We start from the raw sequence: 22,688 nt of genomic DNA, 5'->3' as shown, positions 1-22,688 counted from the left end.
GTCACTCATGCGTCACTGGTCCTCACCCGGCCTCGGTTCATTCATGACATTAACGCCAAGAACAAGGCCAGAGGAGCTGGTCTGTAGGTATTGACAATACATCCAGCACGGGAGTGTTCCCGCCCGCCACCACCCGCCCACACCACTACCAGGACTGGTGGCGGAGGGCCCGAGTGGTGTGGCCACGACCTTGGCGCTGGTGAAAGTCGGGCGTGAAGCTGGCCCCCCGCACCCCTCCAGGCCTTCACTTCCTCGGGGGTGCCCCCAACCCCCCAGGGATTCCCTCAGGGAGCCCCAAGCAGGTACCTCCAGGACGCGTCTCCACCCCCCCCCCCCCCCCTCACCCCGTAAGCTGCCCGGTCACGCTCGCCTCCCCACGGCCTACCTCCGTCTCCCACCCCTCTATAGGCCTTTATTAGGGTTCCTACCCAGCTGTGCTTACGGGCTCACCATAGCCCGTGCTACATGGACACTTCGTTCTGAGTAGCTAAATCTGCAACAACAACAGCTGTGCTTACAAGTTACAGCCCCGCGCCTGTGCCAGGTAAGACCACTACGGGTCCGTGATACTTGCAACTTTTGCTTCCCCGTAGCTATTATTAAGATCTTTATTGACAAAAATTAATTACGATTTTGCCTAATCTGAGGAATTCAATTAAGTCTTATTAAAGTGAGGATAATGCTGGTATTGACTGTCACGCAGGACAGAGGGTCCTACATAAGACAATAGGTCTAAACTGTAGGCTGAAGCACATATATATCATGGTTACAATCAATGTTTTAATGCATGAATATGTAAATACAACTTTCTACTGTGCACTGCCACACAAGGGCAGGGATGGGTTCATAAGTGATGCAGCTTAGAATGTAAACAAAATTGTTCTTCATTCTTTAAAATGGACAAGCAAATTTAGGATAAATTGTTAGGATGTCGTCCAGAACACCTTACCTTACTTTGAGGTAAGGTGAGTCAATGTGTAAGGTGAGTAACCTGAGTCAATAAAATAGTTACCCAGTTGGTGGTACAAGAGGCCAGGAGGTCTAAAGTCCTTTACGGTTTCACATTCAACAATATAGTGTTCTAGTGAATGCATTAAAGGTTTATCACAGAGTTTACAATCTGAGTATTCTGGTAGTGGCTCAGCCTCACTGGCCTGCCAGATGTGTCTACAATAATAATAATAATAATAATAATAATAATAATAATAATAATAATAATAATTTATTTAGGAACAGTACATACATAGTTGCAGAATTACAGTACAAACATTCTGTTAGCTTTAAAGATAGAGGCAGTACATACAATACCTAAAGCCACTAATACGCATAGTGTTTCGGGCAAAGACTCAAGGCTCAACGGACACTCCATTAACAGTATAGTTAACATGAGAATGGAAATAAGAACATTTGTTTTAGCTGAATATTTTCTACACTCCCAGGATGGGACACAGGCAGCCTTTATTGACCTAAAGTCACCTTTCGATGTAGCGAATGGCGAAATATTAGAGCAACTTGCTGAATTTGGAACCAAAGGTAATGTTCTGAGTGCTCTTCAATATACTTATGCACACACTTGTCCATGACATACCTGTACGACCTACTGAAACTTATATGTTATGCTGATAATATTTGTATTACGACACACAGTAAACCAAGGCTACAAGTATTACTTGATGCATTCTCCAAGAAAGTGGTAGAATTTGGCCTCATAACCTCCGAGTAGCTGAATCTAAAACAACAAACAACAGCTGTGCCTAGAGGGGTTGAGCTCCAGCTCCCGGGCACCTTATTAGCTGTGGCTCGGCTCATGCAGGTAGTGTACACTCCCTCCTCTATAACACTGAGTGTAATATGCCACTACCGTACCAAAACTTGCTTCCTTAACTAGATGATTGTTGAGCTCCAGTTACTGAGCCCATCATGTCTAACCTTCTCCACTGGCCCCACACAGCACGGGCATGGGGTCCATTGGCCCCACACAGCACGGGCATGGGGTCCATTGGCCCCACACAGCACGGGCATGGGGTCCATTGGCCCCACACAGCACGGGCATGGGGTCCACTACCCCCCACAGCACGGGCATGGGGTCCACTGGCCCCACACAGCACGGGAATGGGGTCCATTGGCCCCACACAGCACGGGCATGGGGTCCACTACCCCCCACAGCACGGGCATGGGGTCCACTGGCCCCCCACAGCACGGGCATGGGGTCCATTGGCCCCACACAGCACGGGCATGGGGTCCATTGGCCCCCCATAGCACGGGCATGGGGTCCATTGGCCCCACACAGCACGGGAATGGGGTCCATTGGCCCCACACAGCACGGGCATGGGGTCCACTGGCCCCCCACAGCACGGGCATGGGGTCCACTGCCCCCTCCTCTCACTACCACTGTACCAGTGCATTTTCTCATTGCAAAGGATACATAGTGAAGGTATTTCTCGCTGCTTTAACCACCACAGCTAACTACAGTACCAGATTATGACCCTCGAGTCTTATAATACACCACAGGAGAACGTTAATAACCACTGGAAGGGTCTTCTACTTGTTATATTGCAAGGACCACTCATCTCTACTTGTAATTGTCAACAGATACAAGAGGCTCACTACAGGTACACAACAGGCCTACAACACGCGTACAACAGGCCCACAACAGGTTTACAACAGGCCCACAACAGGCCCACAAAACGCCTACAACAGGCCCACAACAGGCCCACAACACGCCTACAACAGGCCCACAACAGGTCCACAACAGGCCCACAACAGGTCCACAACAGGCCCACAACAGGCCCACAACAGGCCCACAACACGCCTACAACAGGCCCACAACAGGCCCACAACAGGCTCACAACACGCCTACAACAGGCCCACAACAGGTCCACAACACGCCCACAACAGGCCCACAACAGGTTGTGAGCCGGTCTAGAGGCGGGTCAGGGCAGGCCAGACCGCAGCCAATTACCCTGCCAAGGAATGAATGGGTCGGGGCGACACGAGCCTCAGTCAAGTTCGTCTGTCAAGTCGAAACTCCCGCACACGTCACTGGCGCCGGCGCCCTTACATCCCCTGCAACATAAGCAGGTTCACCTCGCTTACACTTACAGTTTTGTCTTGTGTTGAGCACCAAGACCCCCCCCCCACCATGAGGGCAGGAGCCCCCCCCCATGAGGGCAGGAGCCCCCCCCCACCATGAGGGCAGGAGCCCCCCCCCCATGAGGGCAGGAGCCCCCCCCCCATGAGGGCAGGAACCCCCCCCAGAGGGCAGGACCCCCCCCCCAGAGGGCAGCTTTCACCTCCGGCCACTAGGACAGTGTGGCGCTGACCTGCAGGCGGGAGAGTCACCGGGAACGCCACACACACACACACACACACACACACACACACACACACACACACACACACACACACACACACACACACACACACACACACACACACACACACATTATAACAACAATCGTGAACAAGACTATACACATGTCGTTATACATCTTAATGTTGAAATAAGTCATGCGGATCAGTGATAGAGCAGCTCGCTCTCAAGTTACTGGACCCGGGTTCCATTCTCAGGCAGAGCAAGACACGTGTCCTTACATCTGATGCAGACAGACGGACAGACGAGAGAGCCAGCGTAGCTTAGCTGCCAACACCCACACATCGTGTCAGCAAGGCGGACAGTCCGCCTGCTTTCATACCTCTCACTGTATTTCCCACTTCTACACTTCCCTTCACCTATACCTCTCCTTCCTCTTTACTCTCCCCCCCCCTACCCCCCATTTCGGGCTGGTCTTAAATTCTAATTTTCCCTTGAATATGATCCGCCAAATTGTTTAACCAGGTACCCGTTCACTGCTGGGTGAACAGAGGATTGTTCACATTTAAGGATTGGCGCCCAGTCAATCTTCCCCGGCCAGGATACGAACTCTGGCCAAAACGCTCGCGGAGCACCAGGCTAGGACCTTACCACTGCGTCCCAAAGACAAGCATATTTTATTTATTATTTTTGCTTTTATTTTTTTTTTTTTTTTTTTTGCTTTACTTGCTTTATTTTATTAATTTCTTTGGCAAGGAACAAAAATTTGCAAGGAAAAATTTTTTTGCAAGGAAAATTTGTGCGCGCGCAACAAGCGTGTGGGTGGCCAACTGTGCTCGATATATCGAGTGTTTGTCACCACCTCCACCAGCTGGGGTGTTGGTAATGGCGGGTGACGGGGGCTGGGAGGCTCTGAACCAGTGCTCACCTCACCAGTACGTCCAGTACACACACCACCATTGTTACTATTACCATTACTAGTACAACAGGTAATGTAACTAAACACATCAAATAGTCCATTAATTATTCCAGTTATTCTGGGATTATTGCGTTCAAATCTGAATCCAAACGATAAATGATTGTTATTAAAGTCGAACAATTTGATGCCATTATATACAACTTAAAATACAATTACATACAGTACACAAAATAAAACCTTCAGAATATAAGAATTTCTTAGGATATTATTTTGGTTTTATTATTAATAAAACATATAAATGCAAATAATGTCCAGATTTGTCTACGGACCACCAAAACCGTCAAGAGACCGGGCCACACAGACATTGATCCTGGAGAACCAGGATCTCCATGATCAAAGAACCAAGTTGACGGTGATTGTGGTACTAGTGGGTGGAGGGGTGGCTGGCACCAGTGGGTGGAGGGGTGGCTGGCACCAGTGGGCGGAGGGGGGCTGGCACCAGTGGGTGGAGGGGGCTGGCACCAGTGGGGGGAGGGGGGCTGGCACCAGTGGGTGGAGGGGGGGCTGGCACCAGTGGGTGGAGGGGGGCTGGCACCAGTGGGTGGAGGGGTGGCTGGCACCAGTGGGTGGAGGGGGCTGGCACCAGTGGAAGGAGGGGGGCTGGCACCAGTGGGGGGAGGGGGGCTGGCACCAGTGGGGGGAGGGGGGGTTGGCACCAGTGGGTGGAGGGGACTGGCACCAGTGGGGGGAGGGGGGCTGGCACCAGTGGGTGGAGGGGGGCTGGCACCAGTGGGTGGAGGGGGCTGGCACCAGTGGGTGGAGGGGTGGCTGGCACCAGTGGGTGGAGGGGGGCTGGCACCAGTGGGTGGAGGGGGCTGGCACCAGTGGGGGGAGGGGGGCTGGCACCAGTGGGTGGAGGGGGGCTGGCACCAGTGGGTGGAGGGGGCTGGCACCAGTGGGTGGAGGGGTGGCTGGCACCAGTGGGTGGAGGGGGGCTGGCACCAGTGGGTGGAGGGGGGCTGGCACCAGTGGGGGGAGGGGGGCTGGCACCAGTGGGGGGAGGGGGGCTGGCACCAGTGGGTGGAGGGGGCTGGCACCAGTGGGTGGAGGGGTGGCTGGCACCAGTGGGTGGAGGGGGGCTGGCACCAGTGGGTGGAGGGGGGCTGGCACCAGTGGGTGGAGGGGGCTGGCACCAGTGGGGGGAGGGGGGCTGGCACCAGTGGGGGGAGGGGGGCTGGCACCAGTGGGTGGAGGGGGGCTGGCACCAGTGGGTGGAGGGGGCTGGCACCAGTGGGTGGAGGGGGCTGGCACCAGTGGGGGGAGGGGGGCTGGCACCAGTGGGGGGAGGGGGGCTGGCACCAGTGGGTGGAGGTGGCTGGCACCAGTGGGTGGACGGGGCTGGCACCAGTGGGTGGACGGGGCTGGCACCAGTGGGTGGAGGGTGGCTGGCACCAGTGGGTGGAGGGGGCTGGCACCAGTGGGGGGAGGGGGCTGGCACCAGTGGGTGGAGGTGGCTTTCACCAGTGGGTGGAGGGGGCTGGCACCAGTGGGGGGAGGGGGGCTGGCACCAGTGGGTGGAGGGGGGCTGGCACCAGTGGGGGGAGGGGGGCTGGCACCAGTGGGGGGAGGGGGCTGGCACCAGTGGGTGGAGGGGGTTGGCACCAGTGGGGGGAGGGGGGCTGGCACCAGTGGGTGGAGGGGGGCTGGCACCAGTGGGTGGAGGGGGCTGGCACCAGTGGGTGGAGGGGGCTGGCAACAGTGGGGGGAGGGGGGCTGGCACCAGTGGGGGGAGGGTGGCTGGCACCAGTGGGGGGAGGGTGGCTGGCACCAGTGGGTGGACGGGGCTGGCACCAGTGGGTGGAGGGGGCTGGCATCAGTGGGGGGAGGGGGCTGGCACCAGTGGGTGGAGGTGGCTGGCACCAGTGGGTGGACGGGGCTGGCACCAGTGGGTGGACGGGGCTGGCACCAGTGGGTGAAGGGTGGCTGGCACCAGTGGGTGGAGGGGGCTGGCACCAGTGGGTGGAGGGGGCTGGCACCAGTGGGGGGAGGGGGGCTGGCACCAGTGGGTGGAGGTGGCTGGCACCAGTGGGTGGAGGGGGCTGGCACCAGTGGGGGGAGGGGGGCTGGCACCAGTGGGGGGAGGGGGCTGGCACCAGTGGGTGGAGGGGGCTGGCACCAGTGGGTGGAGGGGGGCTGGCACCAGTGGGTGGAGGGGGGCTGGCACCAGTGGGTGGAGGGGGGCTGGCACCAGTGGGGGGAGGGGGGCTGGCACCAGTGGGTGGAGGGGGCTGGCACCAGTGGGTGGAGGGGGCTGGCACCAGTGGGTGGAGGGGGGCTGGCACCAGTGGGTGGAGGGGGGCTGGCACCAGTGGGTGGAGGTGGCTGGCACCAGTGGGTGGACGGGGCTGGCACCAGTGGGTGGACGGGGCTGGCACCAGTGGGTGGAGGGTGGCTGGCACCAGTGGGTGGAGGGTGGCTGGCACCAGTGGGTGGAGGGGGCTGGCACCAGTGGGGGGAGGGGGGCTGGCACCAGTGGGTGGAGGGGGCTGGCACCAGTGGGTGTAGGGGGGCTGGCACCAGTGGGTGTAGGGGGGCTGGCACCAGTGGGGGGAGGGGGGCTGGCACCAGTGGGTGGAGGGGGCTGGCACCAGTGGGTGGAGGGGGCTGGCACCAGTGGGTGGAGGGGGCTGGCACCAGTGGGTGGAGGGGGCTGGCACCAGTGGGTGGAGGGGGCTGGCACCAGTGGGTGGAGGGGGGCTGGCACCAGTATGTGGAGGGGGGCTGGCACCAGTGGGTGGAGGGGGGCTGGCACCAGTGGGTGGAGGGGGGCTGGCACCAGTGGGTGGAGGGGGGCTGGCACCAGTGGGTGGAGAGGGGGCTGGCACCAGTGGGTGGAGGGGGGCTGGCACCAGTGGGTGGAGGGGGGCTGGCACCAGTGGGTGGAGGGGGGCTGGCACCAGTGGGTGGAAGGGGCTGGCACCAGTGGGTGGAGGGGGCTGGCACCAGTGGGTGGAGGGGGCTGGCACCAGTGGGTGGAGGGGGCTGGCACCAGTGGAAGGAGGGGGGCTGGCACCAGTGGGGGGAGGGGGGGCTGGCACCAGTGGGTGGACGGGGGGTTGGCACCAGTGGGTGGACGGGGCTGGCACCAGTGGGTGGAGGGTGGCTGGCACCAGTGGGTGGAGGGGGCTGGCACCAGTGGGTGGAGGGGGCTGGCACCAGTGGGGGGAGGGGGGCTGGCACCAGTGGGTGGAGGGGGCTGGCACCAGTGGGGGGAGGGGGGCTGGCACCAGTGGGGGGAGGGGGGCTGGCACCAGTGGGTGGAGGGGGGCTGGCACCAGTGGGTGGAGGGGGCTGGCACCAGTGGGTGGAGGGGGCTGGCACCAGTGGGTGGAGGGGGCTGGCACCAGTGGGTGGAGGGGGCTGGCACCAGTGGGTGGAGGGGGCTGGCACCAGTGGGTGGAGGGGGCTGGCACCAGTGGGTGGAGGGGGGCTGGCACCAGTGGGTGGAGGGGGGCTGGCACCAGTGGGTGGAGAGGGGGCTGGCACCAGTGGGTGGAGGGGGCTGGCACCAGTGGGTGGAGGGGGGCTGGCACCAGTGGGTGGAGGGGGGCTGGCACCAGTGGGTGGAGGGGGCTGGCACCAGTGGGTGGAGGGGGCTGGCACCAGTGGGTGGAGGGGCTGGCACCAGCGGGTGGAGGGGGGCTGGCACCAGCGGGTGGAGGGGGGCTGGCACCAGTGGGTGGAGGGGGCTGGCACCAGTGGGTGGAGGGGGGCTGGCACCAGTGGGTGGAGGGGGGCTGGCACCAGTGGGTGGAGGGGGGCTGGCACCAGTGGGTGGAGGGGGGCTGGTACCAGTGGGTGGAGGGGGGCTGGTACCAGTGGGTGGAGGGGGGCTGGCATCAGTGGGTGGAGGGGGGCTGGCACCAGTGGGTGGAGGGGGGCTGGCACCAGTGGGTGGAGGGGGGCTGGTACCAGTGGGTGGAGGGGGGCTGGCATCAGTGGGTGGAGGGGGAGGGGGGACGAAACGGTACAAGGTTTTTACACGAGTCTTACAGACGTCACTGCACCCCCCCTCCCCCCCCCCCCCCCGGCTGAACCCGGCGCCGCGCCCCACAGCCTCGTTGTTCATCACTGTAATCCTTGAACTGTTTCTGGAGGGTTGAGATGGGTGCCGTGTTCAGCTGAACACAAGCCTCTGGCAGCCCTGACACTAGGCATGAACCCCCCCCCCCCACAAAGGCTGCAGGCAGCTGAGTGGACAGCGCTTCCGATTCGTAGTCCTGAGGTTCCGGGTTCGATCCCTGGTGGAGGCGGAAACAAATGAGCAGAGTTTCTTTCACCCTGATGCCCCTGGTCACCTAGCAGTAAATAGGTAACTGGGAGTTAGACAGTTGCTACGAGCTGCTTCCTGGGGGGGGGGGTGTAACAAAAAGGAGGCTTGATCGAGGACCGGGCCGCGAGGATGCTAAGCCCCGAAATCCTCTCAAGATAACTTCATCCCCCCCTTCTCCCCCACCCCCCCTGCCCTCTTTAGAGGGACTAATGAAGGCACCGGAGGGTCCACCTGGTATAGCTCCCTTTGGCGGGGACCCCCACACCAGCAAGGCCCGGGCCACCACGGCCCCCCACACCAGCAAGGCCCGGGCCACCACGGCCCCCCACACCAGCAAGGCCCGGGCCACCACGGCCCCCCACACCAGCAAGGCCCGGGCCACCACGGCCCCCCACACCAGCAAGGCCCGGGCCACCACGGCCCCCCACACCAGCAAGGCCCGGGCCACCACGGCCCCCCACACCAGCAAGGCCCGGGCCACCACGGCCCCCCACACCAGCAAGGCCCGGGCCACCACGGCCCCCCACACCAGCAAGGCCCGGGCCACCACGGCCCCCCACACCAGCAAGGCCCGGGCCACCACGGCCCCCCACACCAGCAAGGCCCGGGCCACCACGGCCCCCCACACCAGCAAGGCCCGGGCCACCACGGCCCCCCACACCAGCAAGGCCCGGGCCACCACGGCCCCCCACACCAGCAAGGCCCGGGCCACCACGGCCCCTCACACCAGCAAGGCCCGGGCCACCACGGCCCCCCACACCAGCAAGGCCCGGGCCACCACGGCCCCCCACACCAGCAAGGACCGGGCCACCAGGGCCCCCACACCAGCAAGGCCCGGGCCACCAGGGCCCCCACACCAGCAAGGGCCGGGCCACTGGTCTCACCAAGCCAGCTTACTACTCTTTTAACTAGAAAAAAAAACGTTTATGTGGACACTGTGTAGGACGGTGTTCAGGTAAGTTTATTGGGTAAAGAAAGTTCATCTCAAAAGGATAGATAGTAGCAGTATAGGGATCTAGATGAAGTAAAGTGTGTGGACAAAGACAGGGACACACACTCGAACACTATATCTGGGATTGTAGTAAAATTGAGCCATTTAGAGATAAATCTAAGCTCACTCTGTATGATATGGCAACCTATCTTATTGCCATCGAAAAAATTACCTGAAATCCTTGCACTTTATCCACATTTTGCTTCCAGTAGATGAACGACATACGAGATTCAGAAACAAATAGTGTATTGTGAGGACTAATAATAAACAGAAGCTCCCCTATGACTCTGTAATATCCCCATTGGCCAAACTATTATGTATTAGCGATAAGACGTACCATTAATGTATGATGACTTACTGTAAATATATAGTCTTGAAATAGCACTTTCTCTATAACTAGCTGACATTGTAACTATAAGGTGTGAAGGATAGATGAAATTGTTTAAGTAATAATCTAAGATGAGGTCTGATAAAGACCTTTTGTGCCCTCTGTAATGTTTTTGCGCTACCGCTCACAGGATGGGTATGGGGTGCACAATAAACTAGCTGCCTCCGGCGGCAACAATCAAAAGCTTAGACTATTTCTACCCTCGTCTATACAAGGTCCCTCAAGGGGCTCACAAGGTCCCTCAAGGGGCTCACAAGGTCCCTCAAGGGGCTCACAAGGTCCCTCAAGGGGCTCACAAGGTCCCTCAAGGGGCTCACAAGGTCCCTCAAGGGGCTCACAAGGTCCCTCAAGGGGCTCACAAACCCATACAGTACACAATTATTAATCATATTCTGTACTTCACATTCCAATGGTAATCACATGACATACTGGGGGATCTCTTATTGATTATTCTGCTCCTGTCATGTCCTGTGTTGGTGAAGGAAGACTAAACAAGTTGGTGATGGTTCAATGAAGCCATGAGAACAACCCCCAGATTATTCTCATGACCCAAGGTATACTATTACTGAGGTAATGATATGATTGAACTTACAGAGTGTTGGGGGATAGAATTTCAGAGTTAAACGAAGCTTCGGCGATTAGACTAATGAGAGGCGAGGGAGCTAATGAAGTAACCTTCTCACTTCAAATGGTGGGAAGAAATTAATAATATATGTGAAAGTATAATAAGATCCTTATGTTCCAAAGTTACGAAGCATGATTAACAATTAACACTAACATGGGAGGAATACTAAGTAGATGCAGAAATTTATTCCTCTATGTTCCAATTCAATGAACTTTGCTGAGGTTTGCCAATTCATTGATAATTGACATCGCCTTGTCCACACCCTCCCCATATTTTAAGTTATTGAGAAGCAATATCTCCTTAGTCACAGACTCCCAATATTTAGAAATTTATTCTCGTTTAGCACCTGTACACCCACTATTACCATCACAGATAACTATTCATAATGTCTTCCAATTCTATTTTTGTAAACCATTTTTCCTGAGCTTCTCCGTCAACAGGTTATCTTGAGATGATTTCGGGGCTTTTTAGTGTCCCCGCGGCCCCCTCGACCAAGCCTCCACCCCCAGGAAGCAGCCCGTGACAGCTGACTAACACCCAGGTACCTATTTTACTGCTAGGTAACAGGGACATAGGGTGAAAGAAACTCTGCCCATTGTTTCTCGCCGGCGCCCGGGATCGAACCCGGGACCACAGGATCACAAGTCCAGCGTGCTGTCCGCTCGGCCGACCGGCTCCCTACATTGCCATAATTAGTGGACAGTTCATGTTCCCGAGACTCTTCCATCTGTGATACTCCATCCTCTTCCTTACTTTCTTCCCCCTCCCCCACTACACTCCCCCACTACACTCCCCCACTACTCTCCCCCACTACTCTCCCCCACTACTCTCCCCCACTACTCTCCCCCACTACTCTCCCCCACTACTCTCCCCCACTACTCTCCCCCACTACTCTCCCCCACTACACTCCCCCACTACACTCCCCCACTACACTCCCCCACTACACTCCCCCACTACTCTCCCCCACTACTCTCCCCCACTACTCTCCCCCACTACTCTCCCCCACTACTCTCCCCCACTACTCTCCCCCACTACTCTCCCCCACTACTCTCCCCCACTACTCTCCCCCACTACTCTCCCCCACTACACTCCCCCACTACACTCCCCCACTACTCTCCCCCACTACTCTCCCCCACTACTCTCCCCCACTACTCTCCCCCACTACTCTCCCCCACTACTCTCCCCCACTACTCTCCCCCACCACACTTCCCCACCACACTTCCCCACTACTCTCCCCCACCACACTTCCCCACTACTCTCCCCCACCACACTTCCCCACTACTCTCCCCCACCACACTTCCCCACTACTCTCCCCCACCACACTTCCCCACTACTCTCCCCCACCACACTTCCCCACTACTCTCCCCCACTACTCTCCCCCACTACTCTCCCCCACCACACTTCCCCACTACTCTCCCCCACTACTCTCCCCCACTACTCTCCCCCACCACACTTCCCCACCACTCTCCCCCACTACTCTCCCCCACCACTCTCCCCCACTACTCTCCCCCACTACTCTCCCCCACTACTCTCCCCCACTACTCTCCCCCACTACTCTCCCCCACTACTCTCCCCCACTACTCTCCCCCACTACTCTCCCCCACTACTCTCCCCCACTACTCTCCCCCACTACTCTCCCCCACTACTCTCCCCCACTACTCTCCCCCACTACACCCCATCTGTTTGCCATAGCTAATATTTCTAGAGTTTCAATCCTCTTGTCCAACTTTTTGAGGGATTCCAAGGTCTGTGTACCGACCGCAGAGTCCACGACGCCGCCCTGCACCTCACCACCACGAGGCCCAGTGGTGATGAGGCTTCGTGTCACAACTTTATTGGCTTGGTGTCCTCCTGCCACCAGGCTAGCCTTAGTCGTCGCCGTGCCTGTCTCCCAATTTTGGTCACAGAAGCAATCGTTGTCTTTCCACTGTTTCTTCCTTGTTCCTGCTGGAAGATCTTACCTTCCTTCGTAGCCTCGTTTATCCTGCTTATGGGTGCCAGCTTGGAATCTTTCACACGGGGCTTCATGGGACAGACAGGAACCAGCATTGTGGATGCCTCGACAATTGCGGGAAGATGGCATTTTTTCTCTGTCAATCCTGACTCTACAATGTCGCGAGTCATGCTTCTTACAAGAATACCGACATCTGGGGTCAAACTGGCATTTCCAAGCCATATGTCCCCAACGAGAACACTTCATGTATAATACAGGCTGCTTAATATATTTTGCCATTTTCCTATATTAAACTCCTTGCACAGTCTTTCTGGAGCCTCACCCTTTAATAAGGCAACAATCTGGCTGTGTTGTTCACCACGTACAATGTTCCTCTTAGCCCACACAACACTATCATTGTTGAGATGAAGAAATTCAGTCTCCAAGTATGTCAGATACTTAAAAACAATGACTTTAGTGTAAATTATTCCCACTTCAGGAGTAACCAGAACAATATTCCTAAATCCGTCAGTCGTTAAGTGTTCCACTGCCTCTCCTGTCCCAACCGTTATGTAGGGCCGGTGAACACCTTCCTTAAATAATGGTTCATATTCACCAAATTCTTTGGCCAACTGAACGGTCCACTCCAGCTTCTGATGAAATGTTAGGTGACGTGTTGAGGCAAATAGCAGCCGCTTCCTTCCATTAATCTGTGCCTCTTGCTATATGTGGTCCTGTTGCTTCCTTCCATTAATCTGTGCCTCTTGCTATATGTGGTCCTGTTGCTTCCTTCCATTAATCTGTGCCTCTTGCTATATGTGGTCCTGTTGCTTCCTTCCATTAATCTGTGCCTCTTGCTATATGTGGTCCTGTTGCTTCCTTCCATTAATCTGTGCCTCTTGCTATATGTGGTCCTGCTGCTTCCTTCCGGTGAGAATTTCCTGCTGAGTTTGTATAGAACTTTGTAACCCAGGATCCGTCCGCCGTCGATCACAACACTCTTCACTCGTCCATCACTGTCACTATCACTTAACTCTCTGCGCAAAGTTTTCCGTTGGTTTCTGCTGGTCATTGATACCTCAAAAGGCCTGGAACCTCATTCTTCATCCTTCATTACTCACTGGTTCACAAGTTCACAACTTTCAAGAGCGCTCCATGACGCACCCTTCCTCCACCACGGCTGGGAGAGCAAAAATAGCAGGACAATGGTTCGGTTACCGCCAAGGAAAGTGGGATTCAGTTACCAAGGGTCCGGCGGTCCTCGACCGCACGCGGCGCAGAGTTGCTTCCCGCAACCGGATTGTGGAGCCACAAGAGGGAAGATTATCCCTAGCAAGATCCGGATTACCTAACCAGGTGTCCGGATTAAAAGCGATAACGAGGGGGACGACATCTATTGTCGGTTAAACCGGTTTTTTGTTGTGGGCGTGGGAGAAGAGCCGGAGAGAGAGAGAGAGAGAGAGAGAGAGAGAGAGAGAGAGAGAGAGAGAGAGAGAGAGAGAGAGAGAGAGAGGACGTGGGAGAGAGAGAGAGGACGTGGGAGAGAGAGAGAGGACGTGGGAGAGAGAGAGAGGACGTGGGAGAGAGAGAGAGGACGTGGGAGAGAGAGAGAAGACGTGGGAGAGAGAGAGAGGACGTGGGAGAGAGAGAGAGGACGTGGGAGAGAGAGAGAGGACGTGGGAGAGAGAGAGAGAGAGGACGTGGGAGAGAGAGAGAGAGAGGACGTGGGAGAGAGAGAGAGAGAGAGGACGTGGGAGAGAGAGAGAGAGAGGACGTGGGAGAGAGAGAGAGAGAGAGAGAGGACGTGGGAGAGAGAGAGAGAGAGGACGTGAGAGAGAGAGAGAGAGAGGACGTGAGAGAGAGAGAGAGAGAGAGAGAGGACGTGGGAGAGAGAGAGAGAGAGGACGTGGGAGAGGGAGAGCGATAATGAAGAGGTGAAGCAAGAGGCCGGTGGGAAGGCTGGGTACAGTACTGGACAGACCCCAGGAGACGGGAGAGTGAAGACTCCTCACCACCACCACCACCACCATCCCGTGATGGACAACCAGTACACTCATTACTCTCAGTAAAGGTTGACAGCGGCCGCTGATTGAGGCATCCAAATCAAATTATTATTTATGTAATTCTTTTGTCAATAAATTTTTTTAGTTGTTAACGTTGTTTTTAAACATATATAATGCATTGCCTTCATTACGGCTATGCAACGTCATTATTATTACATATATATATATATATATATATATATATATATATATATATATATATATATATATATATATATATATATATAATATATGTCGTACCTAGTAGCCAGAACGCACTTCTCAGCCTACTATGCAAGGCCCGATTTGTCTAATAAGCCAAGTTTTCCTGAATAATATATTTTCTCTAATTTTTTTCTTATGAAATGATAAAGCTACCCATTTCATTATGTATGATGTCAATTTTTTTTATTGGAGTTAAAATTAACGTAGATATATGACCGAACCTAACCAACCCTACCTAACCTAACCTAACCTATCTTTATAGGTTTGGTTAGGTTAGGTAGCCGAAAAAGTTAGGTTAGGTTAGGTAGGTTAATTAGTCGAAAAACAATTAATTCATGAAAACTTGGCTTATTAGGCAAATCGGGCCTTGCATAGTAGGCTGAGAAGTGCGTTCTGGCTACTAGGTACGACATATATATATTATATATATTATATATATATTATATATATATTATATATATATTATATATATATTATATATATATATATAATTATATATATTATATACAAGGCAATAGGCAAGGGGAAAATAGGGGGACATACAAAGATTAATCAGGTGTAATAGGCCTATTATGTTGAGCTGTGTCTTCTGTGTTGACGTCGTTATGTTCTGGTCTTGTCCTTACTCTCATGGTGGGTACAGTGAATAGTTCTGTAATTTGGGTGTTCATGGTGGGTTGTTCTATTTTTATGCTGATTGCTTCAAGAATTTGTAATCTTCTTACATCTTGGATTTTGTCTATTATACAAGTGTATTTATTCAACATTTCTCTTGTTAAGGTGATGTCATGGGCTTGTCTCATGTGATTCCTGGGGGCACCGGATTGAAGATGACAGGTCAAACGCCTCGTCAGCTTGGTCGACGTCATACATATGTACTTAGATTGACGGTTGGAGGAGTACATGTATACAACGCTTGACTGCTGTAAAGGGTTCTCCGTCGACTTCGGCCTGTTTTTTATAAGGAGGTCGATAGTCTTCTTGGTTTTATATTATATGATTTGGTCTATGTTTTGGTTAGGAATAGTGCTTTTTACTCCTTTACGGATTAATTCATTATTCTTTCTTCTTTATGTTCACTGTGCATAGTTGATTTGTAATGTAAATGGAGGTGTTGTTGTTTCTGTACTAGGCTCAGGATTGTACCATCGGTCCAGGTGTCTTCTTATAGCGGTGTTTATTTCCGTGTTGCTATATCTGTTGTTCACCAATACACGAGTTACTCTTTCAAACTCTCTACTCACGTTACTCCATTCGGAGCAGTGTGTAAACGCTCAACGAATATAAGCATTGAGAACACTGGCTTTGTGTCTTTGGGGGCACTCACTCCTACCGTTCAGGCATAATCCTATGTTGGTAGGTGTTGTATATACGTTGGTGCTTAAAAAGGTTCCTGTTTTTGTTATTAGTACATCATATCTCACCTACTTTTCGGTGTCGTGAGGTGGAATTACATCAACCATTCCTCGTAATTCATATTTCTCGGCTCTGAATTTGGACCCGTCTGGTTGTATGACCCTGAACTTTCCCTAATATCGTCTGGTGTTTGACTAGGTATGGTATCTATACCGGAGCCTCATACCTCATGATTGGTCTGACATACGTTGTTCAAGGTTCCCTGTGTTTCCTTACACAAATTTCTAAAGGCGGTTATTATGGTGGCATATACCGCTGATGAAATGCTTTTGATGTGGGCTCCTGGGGACAGGTTCGGTGTGACATCACCCCCCCCCCCCCAGATCTTTCTATGTTTTTCGTGAAGAATTTTATCTCCCAGATGGTACCTTGTGTTCAGCCTCCTGCTATCGCCGCCTAATTTCATTACTTTACACTTACCCGAGTTAAACTCTAGTAGCCATTTTCAAGACCACCATTCCTCCAGTTTCTCCAAGTCGTCTTAAAGTCTTTCTTGTTCTGACTTTATCCTTTTCATCGTTCCATACTTTTCTTCCATCGTTTGCAAACGCTCTGAGAAGAATGAGTCTATACACCCTTTCAGATCGTTTATATTAGAAACAGGATGGGTCCAAGTACAGAGCCCTGTGGGACTCCGCAGGGGACATCTCGCTACTCTGATTTCTTCTCACAGTTACTCGTTGTTTCCTGTTGAGTGATGAAGATTAAGCTACCCAAGAGGTTGCACGGGCATAAATAGCCCGTAATGTTTCCTGTTGCTTAGATACTCCCTTATCCACCGGAGCATCTTACCTTTTACTCCTGCCTGTTGCTCCAACTTTTGTAACAACCTTTCATGGGGTACTGTGTCAAAGTCTTTCTGACAGCGAAACAAAATGCAATCTGCCCACCCTTCTCTTTCGTGCCAGGTCATAGAATTCAATTAAACGTGTGAGGCATGATTTAGTAAAATCTGAGACAAGGTGCGAAGATAAGCTGATTGATTGATTGATGAAGATTAAGCCACCCAAAAGGTGGCACGGGCATGAATAGCCCGTAAGTGGTGGCCCTTTTAAGCCATTACCAGTATCTAGAGCTGATACTGGAGATCTGTGGAGGTGCGAATGCACCCTGCATGACGGGAGATGTCTCCCTTGTGAATGTAATGAAGATAAGCATTAGTGTGGCGTGTATATACAATGACCTGAGCCAGGTGGTCAGGTGGAGGCGCCCACCGCATCGTTTAAAATCGGTTACACAGACCCTGGCTGGGTCTAAATTGGTGTTAGTTTATAAATAAGTTCATGAGAAATGCATTTTTTGTATTGTTTCAGCGCTTTGAAATATGTATGTCCATTAAAATCTCAATCGGTTACTTTTAGTTTTGAATCTAACAAAATTTGTTAATCAAAAATTTCATCAAAATTCTATTAATGAAAAACAGTTTCATTAATTTTCCTACGGCATTGTGACAATAGTTCCCCCTTAACACCGTAAAGTTTCACAGTAAGGTTCACCAGGACGAAAGTAACACTGACTTAGTTCTCTGGGAACAAAGTGTCTGGCAGCAACACAACGGTAAGCAACATTTAGGAACGCAAGGCGCATGTCACTTGTCATTCTGGCGCGTCATATGAAACTCCCGCCATAACCACCTGAAGCCCTCAGGCCTGACTGGCACGGAACCCGCGGCGCCGAATCAGGCCCACGGCGGCGCCGAATCAGGCCCACGGCGGCGCCGAATCAGGCCCACGGCGGCGCCGAATCAGGCCCAAGGTAACCCCGCGGCGCCGAATCAGGCCCAAGGTAACCCCGCGGCGCCGAATCAGGCCCAAGGTAACCCCGCGGCGCCGAATCAGGCCCAAGGTAACCCCGCGGCGCCGAATCAGGCCCAAGGTAACCCCGCGGCGCCGAATCAGGCCCAAGGTAACCCCGCGGCGCCGAATCAGGCCCAAGGTAACCCCGCGGTGCCGAATCAGGCCCAAGGTAACCCCGCGGCGCCGAATCAGGCCCAAGGTAACCCCGCGGCGCCGAATCAGGCCCACAGAAGTCGTGGGTGGCGGCTGCCTGGGGTTATGGGTTGGGCGGAAGCTCGACCCGACCCGCTGCACTAGTCTTCCCCAATGGAAGGGTGGTGTGGGCGTGTCGCGGGTGTGGGCGTGCTGCCGGTGTGGGCGTGCTGCCGGTGTGGGCGTGCTGCCGGTGTGGGCGTGCCGCGGGTGTGGGCGTGCTGCCGGTGTGGGCGTGCTGCCGGTGTGGGCGTGCTGCCGGTGTGGGCGTGCTGCCGGTGTGGGCGTGCTGCCGGTGTGGGCGTGCTGCCGGTGTGGGCGTGCTGCCGGTGTGGGCGAGTGGTGACAATGATTTAGTGGAGAAGGGATGAGGGCGAGGCGTTGGAGGAGAAGCATTAGAATGAAGACAGGTGTTCAACAACCCTAGTTATCATCACATTACATGAAAACAGGTGTTCAACAACCCTAGTTATCATCACATTACATGAAGACAGGTGTTCAACAAGCCTAGTTATCATCACATTACATGAAGACAGGTTCAACAACCCTAGTTATCATCACATTACATGAAGACAGGTGTTCAACAACCCTAGTTATCATCACATTACATGAAGACAAGTGTTCAACAAGCCTAGTAATCATCACATTACATGAAGACAGGTGTTCAACAACCCTAGTTATCATCACATTACATGAAGACAAGTGTTCAAAAAGCCTGGTTGTTCACATTACTTGCTAACGTGTTGCAGATCAACGAACCTCTTCCCATCTTAACTTTCTCTAGTCGTTATGTCAATTATCCAAGTTTAATTCTTTGTCTTTATGCATCCTGTTTAAGAACATTATAAAGATCAGAAGGTCTATAGACCCCATACGTGACAGCTGCTATCTATAGACCCCATACGTGACAACTGCTATCTATAGACCCCATACGTGACAACTGCTATCTATAGACCCCATACGTGACAACTGCTATCTATAGACCCCATACGTGACAACTGCTATCTATAGACCCCATACGTGACAACTGCTATCTATAGACCCCATACGTGACAACTGCTATCTATAGACCCCATACGTGACAACTGCTATCTATAGACCCCATACGTGACAACTGCTATCTATAGACCCCATACGTGACAACTGCTATCTATAGACCCCATACGTGACAACTGCTATCTATAGACCCCATACGTGACAACTGCTATCTATAGACCCCATACGTGACAGCTGCTATCTATAGACCCCATACGTGACAGCTGCTATCTATAGACCCCATACGTGACAACTGCTATCTATAGACCCCATACGTGACAACTGCTATCTATAGACCCCATACGTGACAACTGCTATCTATAGACCCCATACGTGACAACTGCTATCTATAGACCCCATACGTGACAGCTGCTATCTATAGACCCCATACGTGACAGCTGCTATCTATAGACCCCATACGTGACAGCTGCTATCTATAGACCCCATACGTGACAACTGCTATCTATAGACCCCATACGTGACAACTGCTATCTATAGACCCCATACGTGACAGCTGCTATCTATAGACCCCATACGTGACAGCTGCTATCTATAGACCCCATACGTGACAACTGCTATCTATAGACCCCATACGTGACAACTGCTATCTATAGACCCCATACGTGACAACTGCTATCTATAGACCCCATACGTGACAACTGCTATCTATAGACCCCATACGTGACAACTGCTATCTATAGACCCCATACGTGACAGCTGCTATCTATAGACCCCATACGTGACAACTGCTATCTATAGACCCCATACGTGACAACTGCTATCTATAGACCCCATACGTGACAACTGCTATCTATAGACCCCATACGTAACAACTGCTATCTATAGACCCCATACGTGACAGCTGCTATCTATAGACCCCATACGTGACAGCTGCTATCTATAGACCCCATACGTGACAACTGCTATCTATAGACCCCATACGTGACAACTGCTATCTATAGACCCCATACGTGACAACTGCTATCTATAGACCCCATACGTGACAACTGCTATCTATAGACCCCATACGTGACAGCTGCTATCTATAGACCCCATACGTGACAACTGCTATCTATAGACCCCATACGTGACAACTGCTATCTATAGACCCCATACGTGACAACTGCTATCTATAGACCCCATACGTGACAACTGCTATCTATAGACCCCATACGTGACAGCTGCTATCTATAGACGCCATACGTGACAACTGCTATCTATAGACCCCATACGTGACAGCTGCTATCTATAGACCCCATACGTGACAACTGCTATCTATAGACCCCATACGTGACAACTGCTATCTATAGACCCCATACGTGACAACTGCTATCTATAGACCCCATACGTGACAACTGCTATCTATAGACCCCATACGTGACAACTGCTATCTATAGACCCCATACGTGACAACTGCTATCTATAGACCCCATACGTGACAACTGCTATCTATAGACCCCATACGTGACAACTGCTATCTATAGACCCCATACGTGACAGTTGCTATCTATAGACCCATACGTGACAACTGCTATCAATAGACCCCATACGTGACAGTTGCTATCTATAGACCCCATACGTGACACTTGCTATCTATATCCTCCAAAGTTCATACATGTGCTTGTCTGACCTACGCTTGAAACAATCCAGCAGTACCAAGCTCATATTACCCGATAGTGTATTTCACAAATTATATGGAAGGTTACTAATTTGTAGGACTAATTGTCATCCTGCGCTGAACGCGTTCTATTGATTTATGGCCATTCGACCGTAAAGGGGAAGAATTTATGCCTGACCAAAACTGAACTGTATACTCTAAACGGCGACTGTATACTCTAAACGGCGACTGTATAATCTAAACGGCGACTGTATACTCTAAACGGCGACTGTATACTCTAAACGGCGACTGTATACTCTAAACGGCGACTGTATACTCTAAACGGCGACTGTATACTCTAAACGGCGACTGTATACTCTAAACGGCGACTGTATACTCTAAACGGCGACTGTATACTCTAAACGGCGACTGTATACTCTAAACGGCGACTGTATACTCTAAACGGCGACTGTATACTCTAAACGGCGACTGTATACTCTAAACGGCGACTGTATACTCTAAACGGCGACTGTATACTCTAAACGGCGACTGTATACTCTAAACGGCGACTGTATACTCTAAACGGCGACTGTATACTCTAAATGAGGCTTAAGAAGAACAAGATATAGCTTAAGAAGAACAAGATATAGCTTAAGAAGAACAAGATATAGCTTAAGAAGAACAAGATATAGCTTAAGAAGAACAAGATATAGCTTAAGAACAACACCAGGTGTCTTATTATTAGCGCTTCTAGATACTAATCCCAGTATCTTACTTTCTATATTTTGAACCTTCAGGCATAAAATTATTTTTGCTTTAAACTCCTTATCATCACTCCCAGCTTTTTTCGCAGGCAAATTCTTCAATTTAAACACCATTCAGCTGGTATCTTGTAGCTTTCATAATTACCTAGTCTCAGAACCTTACATTCGTCAGTGTTAAACTGCATCTGCCAATCTTTCAACCATTTCAAAAGCCTATCTTGGTCGTCCTGGAGTCTTGGACGGTTTTAAAGTTTTCTTCCGAGTTTATCTCCCACCCACTTCTCGTATCATCTGTAAACATACCAATACTTCTCGTATCATCTGTAAACATACCAATACTTCTCGTATCATCTGTAAACATACCAATAATACCGATCAAACCTCAATGTAAATCATTTATATTTATTGTAAACAAGAGAGGTCCCTGAACAGAGCCTTGGAAGCTCTTCACGTACAAAAGTTTCCCCACTCTGACTTAACTCCATTAATACTCTTTCTTTAGGCATAGCCATGCCCTAATCCAACTTAATATAGCACCTCCAATACCGTGAGACTATCTTTTTAATAAATCTTTCATGTGGCACTGTATCAAAAGCTTTACTAAAGTCAAAGTACACATCACAAACCTTACCACTTTCAACTGCCTCAAATATGCTGGAGTAAAATGAAAGCAAACTTGTCAAATATGAGCGGCCCTCAGTACAAGCATGTTGTGATTTATTTATTGATCTATGTTATTCAAGATGCCTGACGAATGACTTGTTATTATAGATTCAAGCAATTTTCCCTACAATAGACGTTCTATGCAAGTGATCTATCCCGAGTCTTAACACTTGGTGCCACATTAGTAACCCTCCATGACTCTGGCACTCTGCCTGACTAGTGATTTACTGAATATGCAAAACAGGGCTCATGACAGCTCTTCTTTGCGTTAAGCACCTTGACAAACTTCTCGTTGGGTCCTGGGACTTGTTTGGCTTTGATTTTTATTTCGATGACATCCACCCTGGCAACCACTAGTCCAAAAAAAAAAAAAAACTGTCCTCTTCCCCCTCACCTTGCTCGGCTGAAGGCATAATGTTAAGTTCCACTTTAGTAAATATTACTTTACTAAAATAT

At 52.0% G+C, this 22,688-nt stretch overlaps 2 protein-coding genes across 3 annotated transcripts in view; one reads left to right on the top strand and one right to left on the bottom strand.

Moving 5' to 3' along the window:
* Positions 1-22,688, bottom strand: part of LOC123769136 (adhesion G-protein coupled receptor G2) — a 109,112-nt gene that overhangs the window by 17,458 nt on the left and 68,966 nt on the right. The window lies entirely within an intron of this gene.
* LOC123769312 (circumsporozoite protein-like) lies at positions 1,386-18,278 on the top strand. Its single transcript, XM_069310072.1, has 2 exons — positions 1,386-1,533; positions 17,833-18,278. The coding sequence occupies exons 1-2, from the start codon at positions 1,386-1,388 to the stop codon at positions 18,276-18,278; spliced, it is 594 nt and encodes a 197-aa protein (XP_069166173.1).

This window comes from Procambarus clarkii, chromosome 66, assembly GCF_040958095.1.
Source record: "Procambarus clarkii isolate CNS0578487 chromosome 66, FALCON_Pclarkii_2.0, whole genome shotgun sequence".
NCBI lineage: Eukaryota > Metazoa > Arthropoda > Malacostraca > Decapoda > Cambaridae > Procambarus > Procambarus clarkii.
This window is presented reverse-complemented; position numbering and strand designations above follow the sequence as displayed.